Raw genomic sequence first — 22,434 nt, 5'->3', positions numbered from 1 at the left:
CAATGCTGCATTAGTATATATTTTCTTAAAAAGAGAAGCGGCATGAATCCGATTAACTTTCTCAACGAGAAAGCGTTCCCGTCTGCATACCTTTTGACTTAGCTGTGATGGGGCTTCAACATGGAGTGTTCAGATTCTGCCGAGTGTCGAGGATATAAACACCAGGTCAGGACCTGAAACTAACGAATTAAGAAGCAATATTTTAAAGTTAGACTAAGAAGGGCTATTTAACCCTATAGCACCACACTTTGGATTTATCTAATCTACGTACCTTTGGTATTATAAATCTAGGCGCGTGGAGGCGGGCAGATGTCTTGAACGAGTTTCCGTGGTAAAATTGGAAAAGCCGTACTACGCGCGTCTTTTTATCTCGGCAGGTGAAAGCAATTAACCTTGTCACATGGTGACGGAGGCGGAAATAAACGCGAAGAAAGACTATGGATTACAACTACCAGTGGGGACTGCAGCTCCCCCAGCACTCTTGCACACTTTTAGCTGTGACCCCGTCCTCCTGGGGCCATCACCAACCGAAGAAACGCTGTTTTCCCTTGCAGGCCGGTCCGGGCCTGCAAGGCATTATGGGTGCTCTGGAATATTAGAGCAGCGGCTCCCCCCTGCTCCTGGGAGAGTCCTGCTGCCCTTCTTCCTGGCGCCTCCCTACATCAAGCGCTCGTTGGGGGGACCCGGTCCCACTGCGACCCCCAGTTGAGTGTCTGCAGCTCGGGGATCCCACTCCACCTGCTCTGGCCGTTTGTCTGAGGCCCGGTCCCACCCTGTCCCCTGGCTCCTCCTCCTGAGTACCGGGTCCCGGTCCCACCTGGGACCCCCGCAGGCTCTCCATGTTAGAGGGCAGCCCGGGGGGCTTCCTGCTCGCCCAGCACCCTCGCGTGCTGCAGCGGGAGCCGGCACCGCAGTTCTGGTCTGTCCGCTCCGGCGGGCAGACACGGAGGCCAGCGCTGCTCCCTCTCGCCTCAGGGGAGTGCTGCGGCACTCCCCCCTCCTTTTCTCAGTGCATCGGGCCCGGACATGGGGTCCCAGCCCCTCAAGGCATTTCTTCATGGGCAGCGCGACGGCGCACCCCGGCTTCCCTTCCTCTTCGCGAGGGTTGGGATCCCGGGGCCCTCCTCTGCCTTCATGGGGAGGGCGGCGGCGCTCCCTGACTTGTGCTCTGCTGTGGAGGCCAGGGTGGGCTCCAGGCACCCCGCGCGCCCATCTTTGCCCATGAGTGGGGGTTGCGTGACGGCGCTCCCCCTCCTCCTCGCCTTCATCGGGGCCTGGAGTTGCAGGTCCAGGGCCCTGTGAACTCTCCATGGAGAGGGGGGCGCGACGGCGCTCTACCTCCTCCCATGGCTTCGGGGGGCCAGGGTTGGCTCCTGGCACCGCCCTTTGGCAGAACTTTGCTTCGGGCCCGAAGTTGGGATCCGGGGCCCCCAAGAGGCTGTTTTCACGGTGGGCGCGATGGCGCTTGCTGTCTTTATTTTATGTGGGGGCAGCCTGCGGGACCTGACCCACCCCGGGGTCATATCCAAGACCGGCGGCGGAGCCCCACGTGCTTCGCTGTCGGTCTGTCAGTGGTCAAAGCTCATCTACCTTCTGGGGGGCATATCTCAGCCCCCAGGGGTTCCTATATTTGTGATCTTGGCCTCTTCTTGCTCCTGGTGGAGCACCCCAGCCACTGGGAGCACTTTCCTTCGCCCTCCTGGTCACATGGAGTGTAGATTCAGCAGTGAGCTGTGTTCACTGGCTCCCTGCGCCAGCCTTTAACCTGACTTCGGCTCACTGGTCCTGGTATCCCTTCCTGGTGCATTTCAGGGTCCTGGGCCAGTCTGGAGGTGCTTCCTTCCACCGGCCCATGGCGCCAGGCTCCAGCACCAGTTGTCCTCAGCAGACCACATCCCAGAGAGAGTTCCTCTTCCTGTACAAGTTATTTTTAAGAATTGAGGAGGGGGCTGGCAGGAAGTCTCTGTTTGCCCTATCACACAGCGACACATTACTTCTCTGCCCCTGCTCCCTCCTTCCTGCCCAGTCCACTGGGTTTATTCAAAATGGTGTTGTCCAGGGATTTCATGCCACATGGTCTCTGAAAACCCCTTCCCCTGTGCTGCCTTCTCCCTTGTGCAGCTTGGGGCCTGGCACCAGGTGACAGCTGCTGATGGATTAGCCTGTAGCTCCACCCATCTTCTCTTATTGGAGAGGAGGCCTTCGCCCTTCAAGGAAGGTCATTAATCCTGCCAGGGTGAGCCCAGCCAGGCCCTGGTTATGAGCTGAGTCAGAGCAATATGACAGTTCTGGATGACCCAAAAGCAGTACAAATATGACTTTGAACTCTGCAGAATACTTCCTCTCATACCAGTTACAGTAGACTTTAGTGCGTGTCTAGAATTTGTAGGCCTTAGGAAAGTGAAACTAGCCCATTGGCTTAATATCCCCATAGGAGAATAATGAAGTCAGAAACAGTAGAACACACTGACTTTTCCTGGCATGTTTCTTCCCACTGTATAAAGCCTATTCCATGTCACCACCCAATTCTGCATAAGTCCTGCCACACCAGTCTATCTGCACCTGCTCCTTGGCTGCGCAAGCCAGGAATCTCCACTGCGCAGCCCCTACACGTGTGCACACGCATGTACACATGTGTCTGCATGTAACCACCCCGGGTCCCTTACTTCAGCTGCAGCGCAGCAGCCTAGTCTAGGTTGCTAGGGGGACACCTGTAAAATCCACATGCAGTCTCTTTCATCATGAGTTCACTGTGGGTGAGTCCCAACTTATGAGGCTCTCCCATAGTAAAAGCTCAATAATTTGGTGATCAGGAAGCGAAAAATCCTGGCAGCTCAGATGGTCAGAACCACCTTCTAGCAGTATTGTTGTGAGTGGAGTAAGTGGGGGGTTGGTAGGTGACCTTGGGGGGGATGGGATTCGTTCTTTTTGTAATCAGCACTAAATAATGCTTTCTAAAGCTGCACTGAGGGTGCCCACCCAATGCGGTTATGAATCTACTGCTCGTATTTTTGTCTTTATCTGAAAATGCTAATAAAAGATTTAAGCGGTACAAAAGGGGGTGGTGATGGACGGAGCATCTGAACCAATCAAACACTCACACTCAGTCATACAATCCTGGATGAAGATGGCTGATAGCCAGAAACCGGTCCTAGGATGCTTGATTACGGTCCAGGAAAGACATGGCTTGGCAGTTCGGGCTGGACTGTTCCGATGAGGCACAGGGTCAAGGCTGATATGCATATGGCCATGTCTGAACTGGGGTGGTGTGGAGTGCAAAAAAACGATGGATTTAGGCCCAGATCTCTGTACTGGGGTGAATGTATGACATTGTTCTGCATTCTGTCCATCAATTGTTGTTTTTGCAATAAAAGATTTAAACCATGAAAATAAATCATGATTGTATAAAAGACAAAAACACGTGTTTCTCATCCTTTTGAAACATCATATTTCAAATCTGCTTCACAAATATACGATCCAATTTATACTTTTGTTGATTTTGTGCAGCCTGATCTCCAGGAAACATTGAAAATGTCGTTCCTGTGCGAGTACATGGCATCCTTGGATGCCCCGCTTTAGTTTGCTACACATACATTATTGTGCATTCCTAGTTCTCCATTATAAGGCTGTGTGTGGAGCAAAGTGACATTCCAGCTACTGTGATTAGTCGTTCTTTTTCTCGCCATTCAAGCTTGTTTTTATCAGATTAATGTGAAGGGGACGATTCATTAAATAATTACTGAGTACAAGATGTAGCACTACAGTACTCTTACATGCCTTTGTGAATCTGCACTGAAGTTTTACAATTCCACACCAGTAAAAATCCAAGGAGAGCACAGTTCTTTCTATTTGTACTAATTAAATATGAATGTATCTTGAATATTCCCATTTGTCTCATTTTAAAGGTTTTGGGACGATTATCACAAACGTGTAATAGTACACATAATACTACTACAGGACTACTCATTTGCATACTCTTGCAAACGTTTGTGAAATGGCCCAATAAGAATTTCATCGGTTTGTAAAACAATGCAGTCTCATTTCAAGCGTTTTACCACCTACCTTCAATTGCCATATATTAATTAGATTCTGGAATTGCATCACAATTTTACTGAGATTTAAGCACCTTAAGATTAGCCATGATTACTAAAAATAAGTCTAGCACCACTAGCAAATAGTTTCATGTGTGCCTAAAAGCAATGTTTGCCTCATTAACATTCTCCTTCCTAGTTACAAACGTCAAAAAATATTAATCCGATTAATGTAAATAGGAAATTAATCTTGCTCCAGACGACCAATCTCACCAAAAACAGCACAACACCGTTATCCTTTCTGTAAGCTCCCATCTCAGTTTTACAGTGTCCATTGCACAGAAAATGTGGACCCCAATAATCCATCACTGAATATTAATGACTTGTGGGTGCTCCATCCTTGTAGCCAAAAAATCTCAAAGGGTCGATTCGCAAAGGTCCTCCGCACTCGTGACAGAGGGGCCTGTAGTTATGTCGGGACCTCTGCAATGGGTAAGTGCAGTATGGAGGTCCCGCCCAGAGGGAGGCTGCAGTCGTGGCGGTACCTCTGCAATGGGAACATGCAGTATGGAGGTCCTGCCACGAGGGAGGCCTGCAGTCGTGGCAGGACCTCTGCAATGGATGGGTACGTACAGTATGGAGGTCCCACCACAAGGGCGGAGGCCCTTTGTGAATTGGGACCTAAGTGTCCAGGCTGTTATCGTTGCTGTTTGTACAGTGTCATCACCATCTAAAATAAAATGAGATTTTTGGGGGGCACTACAGGACATTTTCGTGTTATTGCATTTAATTTTACCCTTCTTTTAAATGACCTTTGTTTTATTTGTAGGGGTCTGACTCCAGCTCAGTCAGACATACAATATGCCGAAAATGCCAAGAAGCTTTCAATGTATGGGGTGGATTTGCATCGTGCCAAGGTACCGTAACCTTTATTTTAAACATGGCTATACGTAAGACGTGTCTGTAGAAATCGTTATGATCTATTGTTTATTATGGTGCTATAATTGTGGCTATGTATACGAAAATGTATGCTACAGGAACATTTCCAGAGTTGATAACGTTTCATTTTTTGGTAAAACAAATTGTGGATATCGGTCTAGACGGCAGAGTGGACTGGAGCTGGAGCTGTTGCTTGCATTCCCGTGACCCCAGCTTTGTGAAAATCTTCCGTAAGATTCAGTAATGAGCACACGCTGTTTTAATAGTGTGTATTAGGTACTGAAGTACATTATTAATCTTACATGCAGTAGCATAAAAGACACTGTTTAGATCCTTAATCGTCAAAGAGTTCAAAAGTAAATGATCTGATTTCAAAGGCTGATATGATTTTTTTTAAATCACAAAGACATGAACTCCAATTCCCAGCCATCTAAATGACCAGCTCAATTCCTTATGGACAATACCTGAGCACCCACCAGATTTATTTGCGTTCTATAGCTAAGTCAACTCTAGAAGTTGCTTGGGAGTCTGTTCTGCTATATTTTGGCCTACAGTGCAGCTCATTGCACCAATATGTCCTTATTCAGTAAGTTTCTTTAGTGTGAACCACCTCCTCCTTCTAAAAATCTCAAAAGCGTGTTTCCTATGGGAACATGCTGGACCTTCATTTTCCTGTGTGTTAGTGTCTTATCTCACGTATACTGAGGTCTAATGGATATTTATAACTGCAGATTCCTCACCTTTGGAATAATCCCAGGCACCAGGCTGGATCTGGACTTTCAACAGCAATTGCTCCTGCGCACTGGGAGATGGTGTCGTCAGAGACTGATATGTGCCACCCAAATGCGCAGATGTAAGTTTCTTAATTTCTGCACCATTTAACACAGCTCTGGCACTTCCCTTCCATTTTCATCGGTTGGTCTAATTCCAACTTTCAATGAAAGTGTGCCAGGGAAAATACCCACCACCCCAAGGACAAGAGGTTTTAAACCAGGCCACAATTGTAGGTAGCACATATCGCTCACAGATCCACAAAATAATTTGTTTGGTGCCTAGGTTCCAGTTAATTATAAAGTGGTGTGACAAATGTTCTGCCCTCATGCACTAGAAGGTGATTGGGAATCAAACAATAGGGAGTTTGTGCTTGAGGAAGTAAACTATTGGCCCAAGTCTTTTGTTAAGTGTAAGTCCAGCCATGCCATAGGTGTAAGAACGCTAAGCATGATTCGTCCTCCTTTCACCACTCCAGAACAGATGAGAAGAAGGCAGTCGGCCTTCCTAAGGTCTGAGTCTGCAGGAGTCTTCAGAAACTGAGCTCATTCCGAGGGTGTCCCTCGGTGCACCATGAGTTCATCAACGACCTGCAGCAGGTAGAGGCATTTAAAGGGACAATGTTGCAGATATTCAAGTCAATGCCAGCTCCCTCTAGAGCACCTTGAGGCCCCAGAGAGCCTCCTGTGTCACCAGTCACACTTCCACTGCCGAGTCCTTCCCTGGCACCAACTGACCTTGCTAGGTGTTCTCCCTGATCCTTGTTTACACAAACTCACAATTCCACTGAGACCACGGCAGTCCTTACACTGCCAGCAGTCATTTCAGATCCGGTCTTCACACCAATATCCTTCCCAATCACAGTGTCTGACCGCGGTACATCAATGTCGCATTGTGAAATTACTAGTGCTAAGTCCCCAATGTTGCATGATCTACAGTCTCTCTCACAGCGCAAGTTCTACAAGAGGCATACAATTCTGATTTCTCCGATTAAAACACATTTCAGGGGCATCAGAACTTAACGTACAATGATGAAGACGATGAGGATGCTGACAGCTTGTTCAGCCTCACTACACTGATGCAGAATTGTACATGAAACTACAGAATGCTAGTGGGTTGGATACTTTTCCTGAGACAGAATTAGAATCTCCAGCAGGTCTACCCGAAGAGAGCCTACTTTGCGGTAGTTGTTCGCTTGGCAACTGGAGTACTTTATTTACATCTTTGTATGATTGAAACAAAAGCAAACTTGTTGATGGAAACCTGCAAGCCCTTGCTGCCGTTTTATGACACCCTATTAGACGCTTTAATGACATTCTAGACAAAGCTGTGCTTGGTTTTCCCAGTCAATTTTCCAGTGGATTGATGGCATACAGCAGCTCCTGGTGACCATGCCTTTCTGCTAAGATTACCCATCCCTCCTTTCTTCACAGAAGCAGAGGAAAAATACTACATGGGGAAAATTCTTTCTTCTAGCCCAATCCTGTGTTAATAGGTGTCTAATAGGTCCTGTAATAGACCTAGAAACATTGAGTGTTTCAAAATGTTAAGAACTTTTAGTGTATTGGTTTGGGAATTCAAACCTTTAACTTTGATACTAAGATATCCAACCATGGATATAGTTGTGGATGTGTTTTTTTCTCACTAGTAGTTACTACTAAACTAATTGATCTAATGGCAGTGTTTATCCTGTTGCTCTATTTTTGCTCCTTTTCCTCTCTTATGAACAACAAAGGAAAATGTAAAACTCAAACTTAACAAAGCATTAATTATTATGGACAATTAGCATACAGGTATTGTAAAGTTAGTCAGAGTATATCAATCCCAAAATGGCTCAGTGCAATCACCTGTTCTTTTCTTATTTGCAGACTCTTATGGACACTGTCTGTGAGAGGTTGGCCTGGTATATGCTGTCCACTAATTAAAGTGCGCACCCTGTACCAGTCCAAACAACCCTTATGGTGATTTAATATGTCAAAGATAACCTTTGAAAGCTATCCAAGTGGTAGCTGTGGAGAGCAGCCTTCAGGCTTAGTCTTGAAGGAATGTTAAGCAGCTTATTTTACCAGAATGCAACCTTATAGTATTGGTTATATGAAAGGAGAACCACACAGTAGTTATGAAAAAATGTATTTATTAATATAACACTCTCTAGTACAACACAGTATCTGCTACACGCAGATAATCACAAAGCACACAATACTGTAGCAGAGAAACAATAGTAAATAGCACCAATACACAGTGGGATCCAGGGGAAGACCAAACCATATACTAAAGTAGAGGTATAAGAACCACAACTCTAGTCAAGACAGTCTCTAGAGGATGTAGAATCGCTGGGACCCCAAGGAACCCCCCAAGGTGAGTAAGTAGGGACCTCACGGAGGACAGGTTGAGTTTGGGAACACAAGTACCTGCTCCGTACAATTCTATCGTAGAGTCGCGGTTGAAGTTTTATTGTTTAAGAACCCTTCCCAGTGGATTTCGAAGAAACCCCTGGAACTTAGGAGGTTGGAGAGCCACCCCTCCCGTGGATACCGTAGAGCCAGAGTAACTATCCCAGGGGAGCCGGGTGCATAGGTCCGAAGTGGCATCGGAAACCGCAGTCAAACTCAATTGAGGACGTTGAAGAAGAGATGCTGCTGGAAGGAAGAAAAGTGTCAGTCGGAATCCAAAGGTGGATTCTTGTTGAAGAGTACCTGAAAGCAGAGGGGACAGAGTCCGGTTCACTCAGGAGTGACCAGGGGCTCGGTAGACGAATGCCCACCGATGTTGGCTGCTTCAGGTGCGTTAAGGGGGTTCTTGACTCTGCAGCCACTGGGACCGAGAGAGGTTGAGGACAACCAGGAGCCTGATAAGAGCTGTGCCACGAGGGATGTTGAGGACTGAGTACTGAGCCACGTCCGGCCCAGTCTAGCCACCAGTTCATGTAAGCTGCCCAGCCTCTGCATGGCCGCAGATGTGGGACCCAGCGATCTTGCTGGTCTGGGAATCAGCGGGCAGGCCAGTCCACCCTTCCCCCTCAAGCAGCAGCCTCCAAGCCTTCCTAGTTCAACCTTTCAGGGCCATCAACGGCCAGTGGGCGGCAGGATTCGCCATCACCTCCCCCACTGGTAATCCATCACGTCAGACGGGTGGGCTTCGCTAATATTCCGAAGGGGCTACTCCCTCCCCTTCAAGACTACCCTTCCTTCATGCCACCACCATTTGATTGCCTGTTGGAGGATCATTTGGCGCTTTTCCACCAGGAAGTCTCAGCTCTCTTGGCCAAGGGAGCTATCGACAGGGTCCCTGTGCCAAAAGTAGGTTGTGGTTCCTATTCCCACTACTTTCTGGTGCCCCAAAAAGGACAACTGCCTGCATCCTATTCTGGACATCGGGCCCTCAACTGCTTCCCCTGGAAGGAGAAATTCACCCTCCACCTTGGAGACTTGATGATGCCATTGGACTTGCTGGATGCTGATTTCCATATTTCTGTCCTGCCGGCCCACAGACGCTACCTTCGGTACACGTTACACCATGGGCATTTTCAGTTTACTGTGCTCTCCTTTGGCCTTACCAATGCCCCTTGGGTGTTCACGAAAGTGATAGCAGTGGTCGCAGCTCATCTAGGCAGACCAGGGGTTCTAGTCTTCCCCTGTCTCGACGACTGTCACTTGAAGGTGTCCTCGACCCACCTCCTGACTACAGCAGGTTCACTATAAACGTTCCAAAGTCACACCTGACTCCCACTCATACGCTCCCTTTCATCTGAGCTGTTCTGGACACAGTGCAGTTTCGGACCTATTCTCCCAAACAGCAAGTCTGGGATAACCGGGCTATGATACCGATGTTTCACCCTCTATCTCGGATTTTGGTGAGAATGACTCTGAGGCTGCTGGGCCTCATGGCCTGATGCATCCTGCTAGTGGATCATGCCAGGTGGCATATCCAGGCTCTGCAGTGGGACCTGAAGTTCCAGTGGGTGCAGCATCAGAGGAATCTTTCCGATTATGTCCAGATTTCGGAGGGAACTGCAACACCATTGCAGTGGTTGCTAAAGAACCAAGCGAGAGTCCGAGGCAGTTCCCGCTTCTTTCCCCAGCCAGATCTAACAGTGGTGACAGATGCGATACTCCTGGGATGGGGCGGCGATCTGGGAGAGGGGGAGATCAGAGGCGTCTGGTCCCCGGCATTGTCTGGGCTCCATATCAACCTGCTGGTACCCTGCGCAATCCGCCTGGTGCTGAAAGCATTCCTTCCCTCTCTCAAAAGTGAAAGTGATGCAGGTGTTCACCGAGAACACCACCACCAAATGGTACTGCCACAAGCAGGGCGAGGTAGGGTCGTAGACTCTGTATGAGGAGGTTCTTAGCCTCTAGATGTGGCTGGAACATCAGGGCATAGCCCTGGTGGTTCAACACCTGGCTGGTTCTCTGAACGCAAGGGTGGACAAACTCAGATATCGGTGCCTGGTGGATCACGAATGGCGTCTTCACTCGGAGGTGGTGCAAGGTCTCTTTCAGCGATAGGGAAAGCTTTGGTTAGATATGTTTACCACCGAAGATAACGTGCAATGTCAGCAGTTCTGCACGTTAGCATTTCCACTGCGGCACTCGCTTGGCGACACTTTTCGTCACGAGTGGAGTTGCGGTCTCCTGGACCCCTTTCTAACTATACCTCTTCTTCCCCAAGTGCTGAAGAAGATCAAGCGTGATTGGGCCAAAGTTATTCTGGTGGCTCCGAACTGGGCAGGAAGAGTATGGTACCCCGATATCCGGAGCATGGCCATCGATCCTCCGATCAGACTGCCTCTTCGAGAGGATCTTCTGTCGCAGCATCAGGGGACGTTTCTTTACCCGAACCTGTCCAGGCTCCACCACCTTGCGTGGAGATTGAGCAGCGACAGTTGACAGCCTTTCACCTTCTACCCAAAGGCCATCTTGGCAGCCAGGCGTCCATCCATGAAAATGATGCACGCCTTTTGATGGAACAAGTTTGTGGCATGGTGTGCAGCAAAGGCTGTGGATCCCCTCTCTGCCCCTCTTTCAGAGGTCCTTCTGTATCTACTTTCTTCAGCCCAGCAAGGCTCTTCCCTGGCACTCTTAAAGGCTACCTTGCAGATATTTCTGCTTTCCTTCCGCTACCAGATCAGCCATCCTTTTTCAAGTCTCCTATTGTTAATAGATTCTTTAAGGGCAATATTCATCTCTTTCCTCCTTCTCCCTTCAAGGTGCTCCAGTGGGACTTGAACCTTGTTTTATCTTATGTGTGCTCCCTTCGAGCCTCTACACAACCGTCCTCTCAGGCTTCCCACTCTAAAAACTGCCTTCCTTGTTGCTATCATCACTCCTCACAGAGTGAGTGAGCGAGCTTCAAGCTCTGTCTTCTAAGCTCCCTTTCTTCTCTGTGCATCCGGACAAAGTAGTGCTTAGTACGAGGCCTTCGTTTCTTTCTAAAATGGTTTCACTTTTTCACATTGGACAAACGATCACTTTGCCCTTCTTTTTCCCACCTCCACACCCTTCCAAGGAGTAGGAGCGACTCAACCATCTAGACCCTAAACGTGCGCTATCTTTCGACCTTGACCACACAAAGGGCTTCCGGGTGGATGGTCAAATTTTTGTTGGCTATGTAGGTGCCACAAAAGGATGGGCTGTTCCAAAGCATACCATCTCTCGATGTGTTGCCCTTTGCATAAAGACCTGCTACAATTTAGCAAAAAAGGAACCTCCAGTGGGGCAACGGGCTCATTCCACTAGGGCTATGTCAGCAACCACTGCATTAGCACAAGGAGTTCCCCTTCTTGAAGTCTGTCAGGCAGCCATGTGGGCATCCTTGCACATGTTCACCAGACATTACTGCCTGGACAGGCAAGTAGGAGGGACGGCTATTTTGCTCGTTCAGACCTCCAGGACTTTCTTTGTGAACTTGGTTTGCAGACCCTCCTCTGTGTTTGGTATTGCTGGATTAACCATTCTAAAGGTAAGGAATCTATAACTGATCTTTCAGATGAACTAGTGACTTACCTTCAGTAACTATCTGTAAGAGACATATGTTAGTTTTAGATTCCTTACAACCCCCCCCCCCCCCCTCCCTAATCCATCCTCCCCGCTCTGTGAACTGACTTCTAGGGATACGGACTCCCTTGCAGGGCCCTAGTTGTTGTGCACCAGTGGTCAGTGTATTTCAAGGCTCTGTGCTTCTGGTGTGGAAAGTCGTATCAGAACTGACGTCAACGCGCAGTCAGCATCTAAGTAGGTATTGCAACGTCATTCTGGTGACCACGGCGCCCACAATGGATGCAGAGTCGACTGACTCCACCCACCGACACTCAGGGGGACTGCTAAGAACAATTCTATGGATCCGGTCTGATGGTCTAAAGGTAATGAATCTCTAACTATAATATGTCTCTTACCTTGTTACCGAAGGAAAGTATCTTGTTCATTAGGAATAACATGCTCTGAAGACACCAGTTGTCACTTAATAATGGTCATGCTGGGTCCGGTGTTTCTCAGAGCCTGCAACCACTGGCCATTGATGGCGAGCCATTACCTGTACGTTTTTGTGTTGTCAGGCATATGAGCTGCAGGCACCTTCTCCCATCACTCAGGAACAATAGGGTAACCTATGCTCTCTTCCCCACACTCCTCCCCAAGCCCAACACTAGCAATACCTGGGGTAGACTCACCAGCGGGAAGAGACGCTTTCTCTTATGACAGATTGCATCTCCTTTCATGTCTCCTTACTGGGGGCACCCAAACAACTTGGACTGATAAGGTCCCTGGGATTTAATCCTCCCTTCTTGCGGTTAGAGGAGTACTAGGACTAACACCCCCGAAAATTATTTCAGGGTCCTGTAGAGAACTCCGTTTGGTTTTCCCTGTCCCCCCCCCCCCCCCCCCCCCCCCCTCCCCCCACCAATCCTTCTGCTGAGGGGTGCCTGACCCACCGGTATTGTGGCCCCAATCTCTAGCCACTCAGGTGCTGATCCAGAGGTCTGTGTCTTTCCCAAACCTTTTGGATGCTTTTAGCTTGGAATCAGTTAGGTGCTGGTGCAACGCTGTAAAACAATGACTCCGTATGCACTCCATCATCATCAAATTAAAAACCATCATCATTTACTTTGCTGTTCTTCACCAAACCATCTGATATCTTACTTGTTGAATCCACAAAATCCACCCATGATTGGTGTGGCTGTTTCTGGGCTCTCCCTGAATTTCCGATGTTATTTCTCTGAGGTCAGAACTAACTTTATGAAAAGGTCTTCCTTCATGGGGCGTAGGTTTTCTGGTCGACTACCTCTAGAGCCAATAGAGATCTCTCCGAGCAACTGGCATGTGCTTCCTCAGGCTAGACCCCCAGCCCTCCTCTGGGACTCAGTGCATACGCAGGTCTACCACATAGGTTGAAAACCACTTATAAATGTCATCCCTCACCACATAACCTGGCACCAGGTCTTTAGGGATGAGGACTCATTTACCTCTCTTAGGCACTTCAGTGTCACTGCCAACATCATCACTAGACTAATGTATTCTCTTTCCTTCCCTCTCTCGTGGGCCAGCAGGGCCGACTTCTCCTTCAATGCCAAGGTTAATCTCTTATTCTCCAGTGCCTTCTCAGCCGCTACCTTTTGCTCTTCAGCTGCCAGGGCTACTTTATTTTCTTCAAAGCCAGTTTAAGTTGACGTTCAGTAATGTACATAGTCACTGTTAATTCAAACAACAAAATCCATGACAAACAGGGTAATATGTTGGTGTGACTATCAGAACAAATTCTGCTAATTGATTTAAACCAGTGAGGGCAGACATTATTAGGTCGAATGCCTGTTTAGTTTAGGTTGCCAATTATACCCCGGCACTCTTTTTGTGTGTTCAGCCGTTATAGATTCCATTTACTGTCTCACTGTAAGGTGCTATTTATCGCATTTGGTAAATAACGATACCCTGGGTTCGTTATTTATCGGATGCCATAAATAGTACCTATTACGAGTTATTGGGGAATAACATGCAAATTTTGGTGTTTTAGAATCTGCATGGTATTGTAAATACCGTACATATTTCCCCTGTTAGATTTCGTCTAGCATGACCTGGCGAAATTGTAAAAATGTTTGGTTAATTAACGCATCTGATAATTATATGATGCTTTAAATAAAACCAAACTCGAAGTTCCATCCCGTGCGTAAACGTTTTTACACATGGGGCGGAATTAACCGCCCAACTTGTTATCAGGGCCTAAGAAGTGTCAACATAGCAGTGCTGTAATATCCAGGTGCAGAAAAAAACATACAGTGCCTATATGTATAGCAGCTTCGTATTGAAATTTATTTGGAAAAGTACCAGAATTCGAACTGAAACTTGTTTCCCTTTTTCATTCCTACATGTGTTTTTTTCTACTCCTCAGCACTTGGCTTGCGTGTCCGGACTTGTAAATAAAGAATTGTAATGTCCTGTGCCTGTTGAGGATTGTTGTCAAATTATATCACAGATGAGCTGGAGGGGCAAGAATTAAGAGACAAGAAATCTGAAAGATTAATATGTCCCAAATTCAATAGGAAGAGCAGATGTTCAGTAGAGAGAAAAGTAACATCACAAATAGGCAATTATAGATTTAAAAATCTAAACTGTACAGGCGGACAGCTAGGGAGTGGGGCTAATTAAACACATGGCCCAAAATAAATCTACTAAGTGTTGGCGCTTTTCAAAATTGAGCTGCATATAATTGTATTTTTGTGCTTCTTAAAACTGCCATTAATATTAAAAAGTGCATATAATAGTCCTTAAATATTCTTAGATCCATAGAATGTTGAAAACGTTTGTGCATATGTTCGATATATGTTTAAGTGTAGCCAGGGTAAGACTGTAAACTTGATTTCAATCAGAAAGATGTTACCCTTTTTATTCAATAAATGATCGATATCTGGATTTCTCACCTTTAGTTTTCGTATCTATTTCCGGGTCCTAGGGCATAACAAATTACTATGAGAAGATGTATGGTCCTATTTGCTTTGGTCAAACTCCTTTGAAATTTGGTTTGTCTTTTTTCATTGCTGCTGCCTTTACATTTAGGGATTGATAAAGTAATTGTTTGTTTGTGCAAAGGTGTCATAGCACATATAGTAGAATTTGCACTAATTGCAGATTCTTGTTGCTGAGTTCCCAATATAAACTGTAGGCTGCAGGGGTGTCCTGCTCATGCAGGGGCACCCTCTCACTTAGAACCAAGCACCCTGCCTTTAGGATTGTCGAGGCCTGCTATAGGGGTGACATGTAGGGTTTAAGTATAGTAAACCTTAGTTCTGTAGTAGGGGATCTCTGTGTATAGTCATAATCTAGTGAATAGTCCCGCCCATGTGCGCGGACCCCGGAGCAATCAAAAATAATCTCTTAAGCTGTCAAAACATGCAGACCTGCATAGACACTTAAGAGAGAATTTAAAGACAGATAATGCAGCCTATATCCATAGGCTACACTGTCCAATACTTCAACTGGAAATTCCATCAAAAACCACAACAGCACAGCCTGTCCAGGGTTTTCCACAGAGAAAAACCTTGCTTTTAACAGCAAAACCCTCTGGAATGATAGAGAGGAAGGAGTGGACAGACAAGCCCCATAGGCTGCCATTATGTGGCTCAAAACAGGATACTGTGCCTTTAAGAGAACTTTCCAGAAGCCTCACAGTATCCCAGAATGCAGTGCAGGTCCCTTTCACCTTCAGTTCTTTTTTCCGGCTCCTGCTAGCAGGACCCTGGAGCATTAGCTCTTCTTTTCTGAGCTTTTTCTATATAATTTTTGTGATATTTTTGTAGCTTCACTCGACGTCTTTGGCCTTTATCTGCATTCTGCTGTGGTTTTTTGGCAGAATTTCTGCAGTCTTTTTGTCTTTAGACTATTTCTAGTCTGACATGTGCTTTGTCTGCAGCTGAACTGAAGGCCAAAGCTGAAGCTCACAGGGTTTGTACTCTGTGCTTGCCTGTGTCTTTGGACACCTGTCTTCTCTGTACCTTCTTTTCTAGGGGGCTTCGGCTTCCAGGTTTCAAACAGAGGAGTTTGAAGGCATCTTCAGCCTCTGGGTGAGGTGAGGGTAGGTCCTCTACCGAGTCCCATGCTGTAATCTCTGGGGTTATCCCCAGTAAGGGCACGTCTGAGCTATGACGCGGTTCCAGTCGGCGTTGGGGCCGTCGTGGAGTGCCTGGACGTCATGGAGTGCCTCGACGTCGACGTCATGGAGTGCCTCGACGTCGACGTCATGGAGTGCCTCGACGTCGACGTCATGGAGTGCCTCGACGTCATGGGGTGCCTCGACGTCGACGTCATGGGGTGCCTCGACGTCGACGTCATGGGGTGCCTCGACGTCGACGTCATGGAGTGCCTCGACGTCATGGAGTGCCTCGACGTCGACGTCATGGAGTACCTCGACGTCGACGTCATGAAGTGCCTCGACGTCATGAAGTGCTTTGACGCCATGAGGTGCCTCGACGTCGACGTCATGAAGGGCCTCGAGTGCCTCAACGTCATGGAGTGTCTCGACCTCGACGTCATGGAGTGTCTCGACCTCGACGTCATGGAGTGTCTCGACGTCGACGTCATGGAGTGTCTCGACGTCCACATCATGGAGTGTGTCGACGTCATGGAGTGTCTCGACGTCGACGTCAAAGAGTGTCTCGACGTCGACGTCAAAGAGTGTCTCGACGTCGACGTCATGGAGTGTCTCGACGTCATGGAGTGTCTCGACGTCGACGTCATGGAGTGTCTCTAAGACATGGAGTACCTCGATGTCATGGGGTTCCCCGACATCATGGGGTGCCTCGACGTCATGGAGCAGTGTTGCTCGACGTCATGGAGCGGTGATGCTCGACGTCATGGAGCGGTGATGCTCGACGTCATGGAGCGGTGATGCTCGACGTCATGGAGCAGGGATGCTCGACGTCATGGGGCAGGGATGCTCGACGTCATGGGACAGTGAGGCTAGATGTCATGGAGCGGTGAGGCTCGACGTCATGGAGCAGTGATGCTCCTTTTGGGGCATTGGTCACTTGGGCTCTGCCCTCTTCTGTTGGGTCTGGACGTCACCGTTAGGGATGGCTCGGCGTCTCCGTGTTTGACACCTAGTGACAATTCGACGTCTGAGTGTTGGTTGTCATAGAGACAGTCACTGTCTTAGTGATGGTGACGTAGTAGTGAGGTCGGCGTCATGGGTTACAGCCGCAGAGTACTGCAGGCTCTTGACGCCTGGGTCTGGTTCCAGGCCTCGCTCCTTGGTGAGCCTCCCGTCGTAGAGGGGACTTTGTGTTCCCGGCACCTTCCGCTCACGACGCAGAGCAGTTGATCAGCGTCGAGGAACCCTTCTGATGGGGAGTTTGTGGTTACTCACCACGTGTACGCGAGGGACGTTTGTCCTTTTGCTTAGTTTTGAGTGCTTGCATGCCTGCACGTCTGCTAGGTCGCCTCCTGCTCAACCACTACTGGTGAGACCACCGGGGATGTTTCAGAATCCCCTCGGTTCCCTCTTCTGTCCACCACCCCAGGGGCCTTTTGCCCCTCAGTCTGCGAACCTCCGTGCCTTGATGCCAGGGATGCGTCTGCCATGAGTACGGGGAGTCCCTCTCCGACTCTTTACTGGTTGGCGGGACTTACCTTTCGTCCACTACCGCCTGGCAGGAGGTTCTGGCTCCGACCGTGCTCCTGACTTGGTCGCAGGGGTGGCGGCATGTAGACCTCGCGCTGTGGCCCGCGGTTGTTGGACCGTTGTTGTGAGATTCCTCTGTGGGGGGGGGGGGGGGGGTTTCTTCACCGATTTGTGGTTCCTCTGCCGAGAGACAGGAGGGAAGCCTTACAAGAGGTGGTCTAATGGGCCTGATAGTTTCGGATCTAGGCATCGGTGTCGGAGCGAAGTTTTTCTCTCCTGCCGACCCCCAGGTATTGTGGGTTTGTCCTACGTTGCCATACTTTTATTCGCCTGACGTCTCTGCAGCCTGCGGCTCAGCAGTGTGCTTCTACTCTCCCGTTCTTTGGGCAACCCTTGGGTTGCCATGAGAGTAGTGAGTGGCCGCATGAAGTCTGAATCGGAGACTTTTGGACGGCTGTAGGTTTGGGGCATGGAGAACGGCCTGAGGCCTTCTGCCCTTTCTAGCGGCGTTTTTCCTCCCAGGATTTGCCGGTGGTCCCGGGCCGCCATTTAATGCTTTACAAGTATATTGTGTGCATACGCGGGAGAGATTGTCGCTCCTCGGCGAACAAAGGCCGGCTGGGTCTAAGTCAGTCTTCGGTTCATCGGCCCTCCTCCAGCACTTCCTCCGGTCGGCTCGCGGTTTCAGCGGTGCGAGCTCTAAGCAGAGGCCGTTATCCTGTTTAGGACAAGGGCGATAGAGGACGTACCTCTGTCTCAAACGGGGAGAGGTCTGTACTCCCGGTTCTTCTGGTTTACGAGAAGGACAGGAACGAGTTCAGGCCCATTCTGGGTTTGCGACAAGCAAACAAGTGGATTCGCAGTAGAGGAGTTTCGCATGCTGTCGTTGCATCAGGTTTATACTCAGCTGCAACAGGGATATTGGCTTGGTGCCATAGATCTACGGGATGCATACTCCCATGTGCTCATTGCACACAGGAAGTTCCTGCGATTCCAAGTCTGCGCCCATCATTATCAGTACACAGTACTGCCAGTCTGGCTGAAGTCTGCGCCCAGACTATTCTCGAAGTGCATGGCAGTGGTAGCTGCACGCCTGTGGAAAAACGAGGTGGCTTCTCTAACCGTGCCTAGACGATTGGTTGATCAGGGCCTCCTCCTTCTCGGAAGCTCAGGCGCACTTCAAGAGGACGTGCGTTCTCTGGAACGAGCTGGGGTTGCACATCAACATGTCCAAGTCTGTCCCCATTCCGGTCCAGTGCATACAGTACTTGGGAGCCTCTGTCAATACGCTGTCAGCAAGCGTGTCTCCTTCGGAGGAGAGTCGATTATCTCCCCTTGGGAAGGCTCAGGCTCTTGTGACCGCCCCATCTACGGCAGTGGAGACAGTGTCTTCTCTACTGGGGTCGGTGGCCTCTTGTATATTCCTCACGCCACACGCACGGCTGCTCATGAGACCTTTGCAGGAGTGCTTGGAGGATCAGTGGGATTAGAGGAAAGGATCCTTGGGCGACAAGATACGACTGTCTCTGCGTGCTCTTCAGTCTCTGAAGTGGTAGTGTTCAGCGGAGAATCTCCTAAGAGGGGTTCCCTTTCACAAGGACATTTCCACACAGACTGTCATGACGGATGCGTCTCCCCACGGCTGGGGGGGGGGGGGCGCTTTCCGGAGACTTGCAGATACAAGGAACGTGGTCCCCGAGGGAGTCCACGTATCACATCATTTTCTGGGAACTCAGAGCTGTTCCCTTGGCATTGAAGGCGTTTCTTCCGTCCTTCCAGACCAACTCTCTGCTTGTACAGACGGACAATTTGACCACAATGTATTACCTCAACAAGCAGGGGGGTTCGAGATCGCGCAGTCTGTCGCAGGAGGCGCGGGCGATCTGGCGACTGACTCTAACGGCTACCCATCTGCCAGGTGTGCAGAATGTTCAGGCAGACGTGCTGAGCAGACTGATTCAGGAAAGCCACGAATGGGTCATAAACGACGAAGTACTAGGAGAAGTCTTCGGCGAATGCCGAGACTTCGCCTCCAGGTACTGCCTGTGGGGAAGCTGGGGAATGCGTTCTGGATTAACTGGTCGAACAGCTTTCTGTACGCCTTTCCACCCTTTCCCTTGATTCCGGCGGTGTTCATCAAGCTGTCCCAGTCCAGGGCGCGGATGATCCTGATTGCCCCGGAATGGCCCAGACAGTGGTGGTTCACGGACCTGCTTCACCGGTCTCTCCGTCCTCTCATACGGAGGCCTTGCAGGCCGGACCTTCTCGCAAAGGTCAGGGGGCAGACGTTGCACCCCAACCTCTCGTCTTTGAGTTTGGCTGCATGGCTCCTGAGATAGTGTGATATGGCCATTTGAATCTACCAGAAGTTTGTATGGACATACTGAAGGAGGCTAAGCATCCTTCCACTAGGACTTCTTCTGCTTACTAGTGGAAGAAGTTTTTGCATCTGGTGCAAGTCCAAGGACCATGACCGGTCGACGTGTAAGGAAGATGTCTTCCTTCTGTATCTTCTACGCCTGGCGCAGTCGGGCCTTAATGTCTAATCCATTACGGTTCATATTGCTGCGCTGACTGCCTACAGGAAATGCCCTTCAGACTTCCTTCTTCCAGATCCCATTGATCAAAGATTTTTTTTGGAAGGCTGGAAGAAAGCATTCCCTCCTGTCTGGCTTCCTTCGCCTTCATGGGAATTGAATGTGGTGCTGTCAAGATTGATGTAGGAGCCTTTTGAACCTATTCATAGGGCTTCGTTGCAGCATCTGTCCTGGATGGCGGCGTTCCTCGTGGCCATCACATCGGCCCGCAGGGTGAGTGATATTCAGGCGTTGTGTTGCCAAGGACCTTATACTATATTTTATGCTGCTGAGGTTGTTGCGCATACTCACCCTAAATGTCTTCCTGAGGTTATTTCTGGTTTTCATGTCAACCGGACAATAACTTTGCCTACGTTCGTTCAGACTCCGGCATCTCCAGCGGGAAGGTCCCTACATTCCCTGGGTGTTAGGAGGGTGTTGGAATTTTATCTGGCTAAAACCAGAGATATTCGTGGTTCAGATCACTTGTTTGTCAATTATGGATCAGTCTGGACCGGTCTTGCTACCTCAAAACAGTCCATCTCTAGGTGGATTGTGTCCTGTACACTATTGTGTTACCAACAGACTAATACGACCTTAGGAGGTAAACCTAAGGCTCATTCCACCAGGGGCAAAGCTGCCACGACTGCTTTGCTGCTTAATGTTCCGATTGCAGAAATCTGCAAGGCCGCCACTTGGAAGACGGTCCATACCTTGGCTAAGCATTACTGTCTGGACACTGATACCAGGGCAGATGCTCAGGTTGGGCAGGCTTCGCTGTGAAATTTGTTCGCACAATAGTGGTGTTATTTCTCGTTTCTCCACCGCCGCTTTGGTGTGGGGATGGGCTTGCCATTCTATTCACTAGATTATGACTATACACAGAGATCCCCTACTACAGAAGGAGTAGTTTCTGTCCTGTAACTCCAGTTCTGTAGTAGGGGTATCTCTGTTATAGTCCTAAGCGCCCGCCCTCCTCCCCGGTGGAGAGAGATACTCATGTAAGGAATGCTACAGGTCTGGCGTGTTACGCCTTCAAAAAGAACTGAAGGTGAAAGGGACCTGCACTGCATTCTGGGATACTGTGAGGCTTCTGGAAAGTTCTCTTAAAGGCACAGTATCCTGTTTTGAGCCACATAATGGCAGCCTATGGGGCTTGTCTGTCCACTCCTTCCTCTCTATCATTCCAGAGGGTTTTGCTGTTAAAAGCAAGGTTTTTCTCTGTGGAAAACCCTGGACAGGCTGTGCTGTTGTGGTTTTTGGTGGAATTTCCAGTTGAAGTATTGGACAGTGTAGCCTATGGATATAGGCTGCATTATCTGTCTTTAAATTCTCTCTTAAGTGTCTATGCAGGTCTGCATGTTTTGACAGCTTAAGAGATTATTTTTGATTGCTCCGGGGTCCGCGCACATGGGCGGGACTATTCACTAGATTATGACTATGACAGAGATACCCCTACTACAGAACTGGAGTTACAGGACAGAAACTACTCCATATAGTAAACCTATATCTAAAGTAAGTGGTGCATGCACCAATTTACATAGACTGCAATGGCAGGCCTGTAGATCCATTTTGCATCCATGGTTGGCATAATACATGCTTCAGCCCAGGGGAGGCCTCTGGGGTACCTCTGCCCTGGGTACATGGGTACCATATACTAGGGACTGACAAGGGTACCCCAGTATCCAATCTGGAGAGTACCTAAGTACAAAACAGATCTGAAAGAGACACGTTAGTGATAGATTCCTTACCTTAGAATATCCCCAAGCGTCAGACTGGATCCGGAAACTTTTGCGTAGCAATACCTCTGCGCGTCGGTAGGAGTCGTCCGCGACTCCGCGTCCACCGTCTGCGTCGTTAGCGCCGGAATGACATCGCCGGAGTACTTAGACGCTGCCCTCGCGCGCTGACGTCAGTTCTTCTGTTTTCCGCGCCAGCTAGCGCAGATCCGGAGAAGCTCTACCCCTTAGTCATTTTTTGACTAAACTTTTTTGATGTTTTGATCTTTTTTTTTTCTCGAGTCAGTCGACTCCTAAGGTGCCGGTAGGGATGCCCGGGTTCAAACCCTGCTCCAAGTGCAGCCGACTGATGTCTGTTACTGACCCCCATCGCCGGTGTGTTCAGTGTCTAGGCCTCAACCACGACGACCGAACCTGCCCCGACTGCCGGGCCCTGACGTCTAAGGCTAGGCGGGAGCGGTCCCACAAGCGACTTGAGCTCTGGCAGTCGGCCCGCGCCGTTCAAGGTCCCGGTCCCACAGGAGGTCGCGGGGTCGGAGCCCTTGTAGTTCCGAGAGTCGGCATCGGTCTTCGGGATCAAGGTCCTCAGGTAAGAGGCATGAGAGGTCGGAAAGGCGTCATCGCTCTTCCGACCCACCTCGGCGCGGCCGGGGGTTCGGATGACACCACCCATGCGGCTCCGACGGAGTTGCGGGCGTCGCAACCTGCCCCCACCTTCCGGTCCCTGGGCACGATGCGATGCCAGAGGAGGTCGAGCGGTACCTCATGGCCTTG

General features: G+C 49.3%; 1 protein-coding gene across 15 annotated transcripts in view; it reads left to right on the top strand.

Annotated features, from left to right (window-relative positions):
• LOC147708315 (protein 4.1-like) overlaps nucleotides 1–22,434 on the top strand; it is a 1,681,744-nt gene that overhangs the window by 1,129,642 nt on the left and 529,668 nt on the right. For all 15 annotated transcript variants that reach the window (XM_086927035.1, XM_086927031.1, XM_086927029.1 and 12 more), the window contains one exon: nucleotides 4,861–4,948. In XM_086927035.1, the coding sequence (XP_086783161.1) occupies nucleotides 4,861–4,948 (88 nt within the window). The remainder of the gene's footprint in view (nucleotides 1–4,860; nucleotides 4,949–22,434) is intronic.

This window comes from Lissotriton vulgaris, chromosome 6 (genome assembly GCF_964263255.1).
Source record: "Lissotriton vulgaris chromosome 6, aLisVul1.2, whole genome shotgun sequence".
Taxonomy (NCBI): domain Eukaryota; kingdom Metazoa; phylum Chordata; class Amphibia; order Caudata; family Salamandridae; genus Lissotriton; species Lissotriton vulgaris.
Note: the sequence above shows the minus strand (reverse complement) of the source record. Positions and strands in the feature narration are given on the sequence as shown.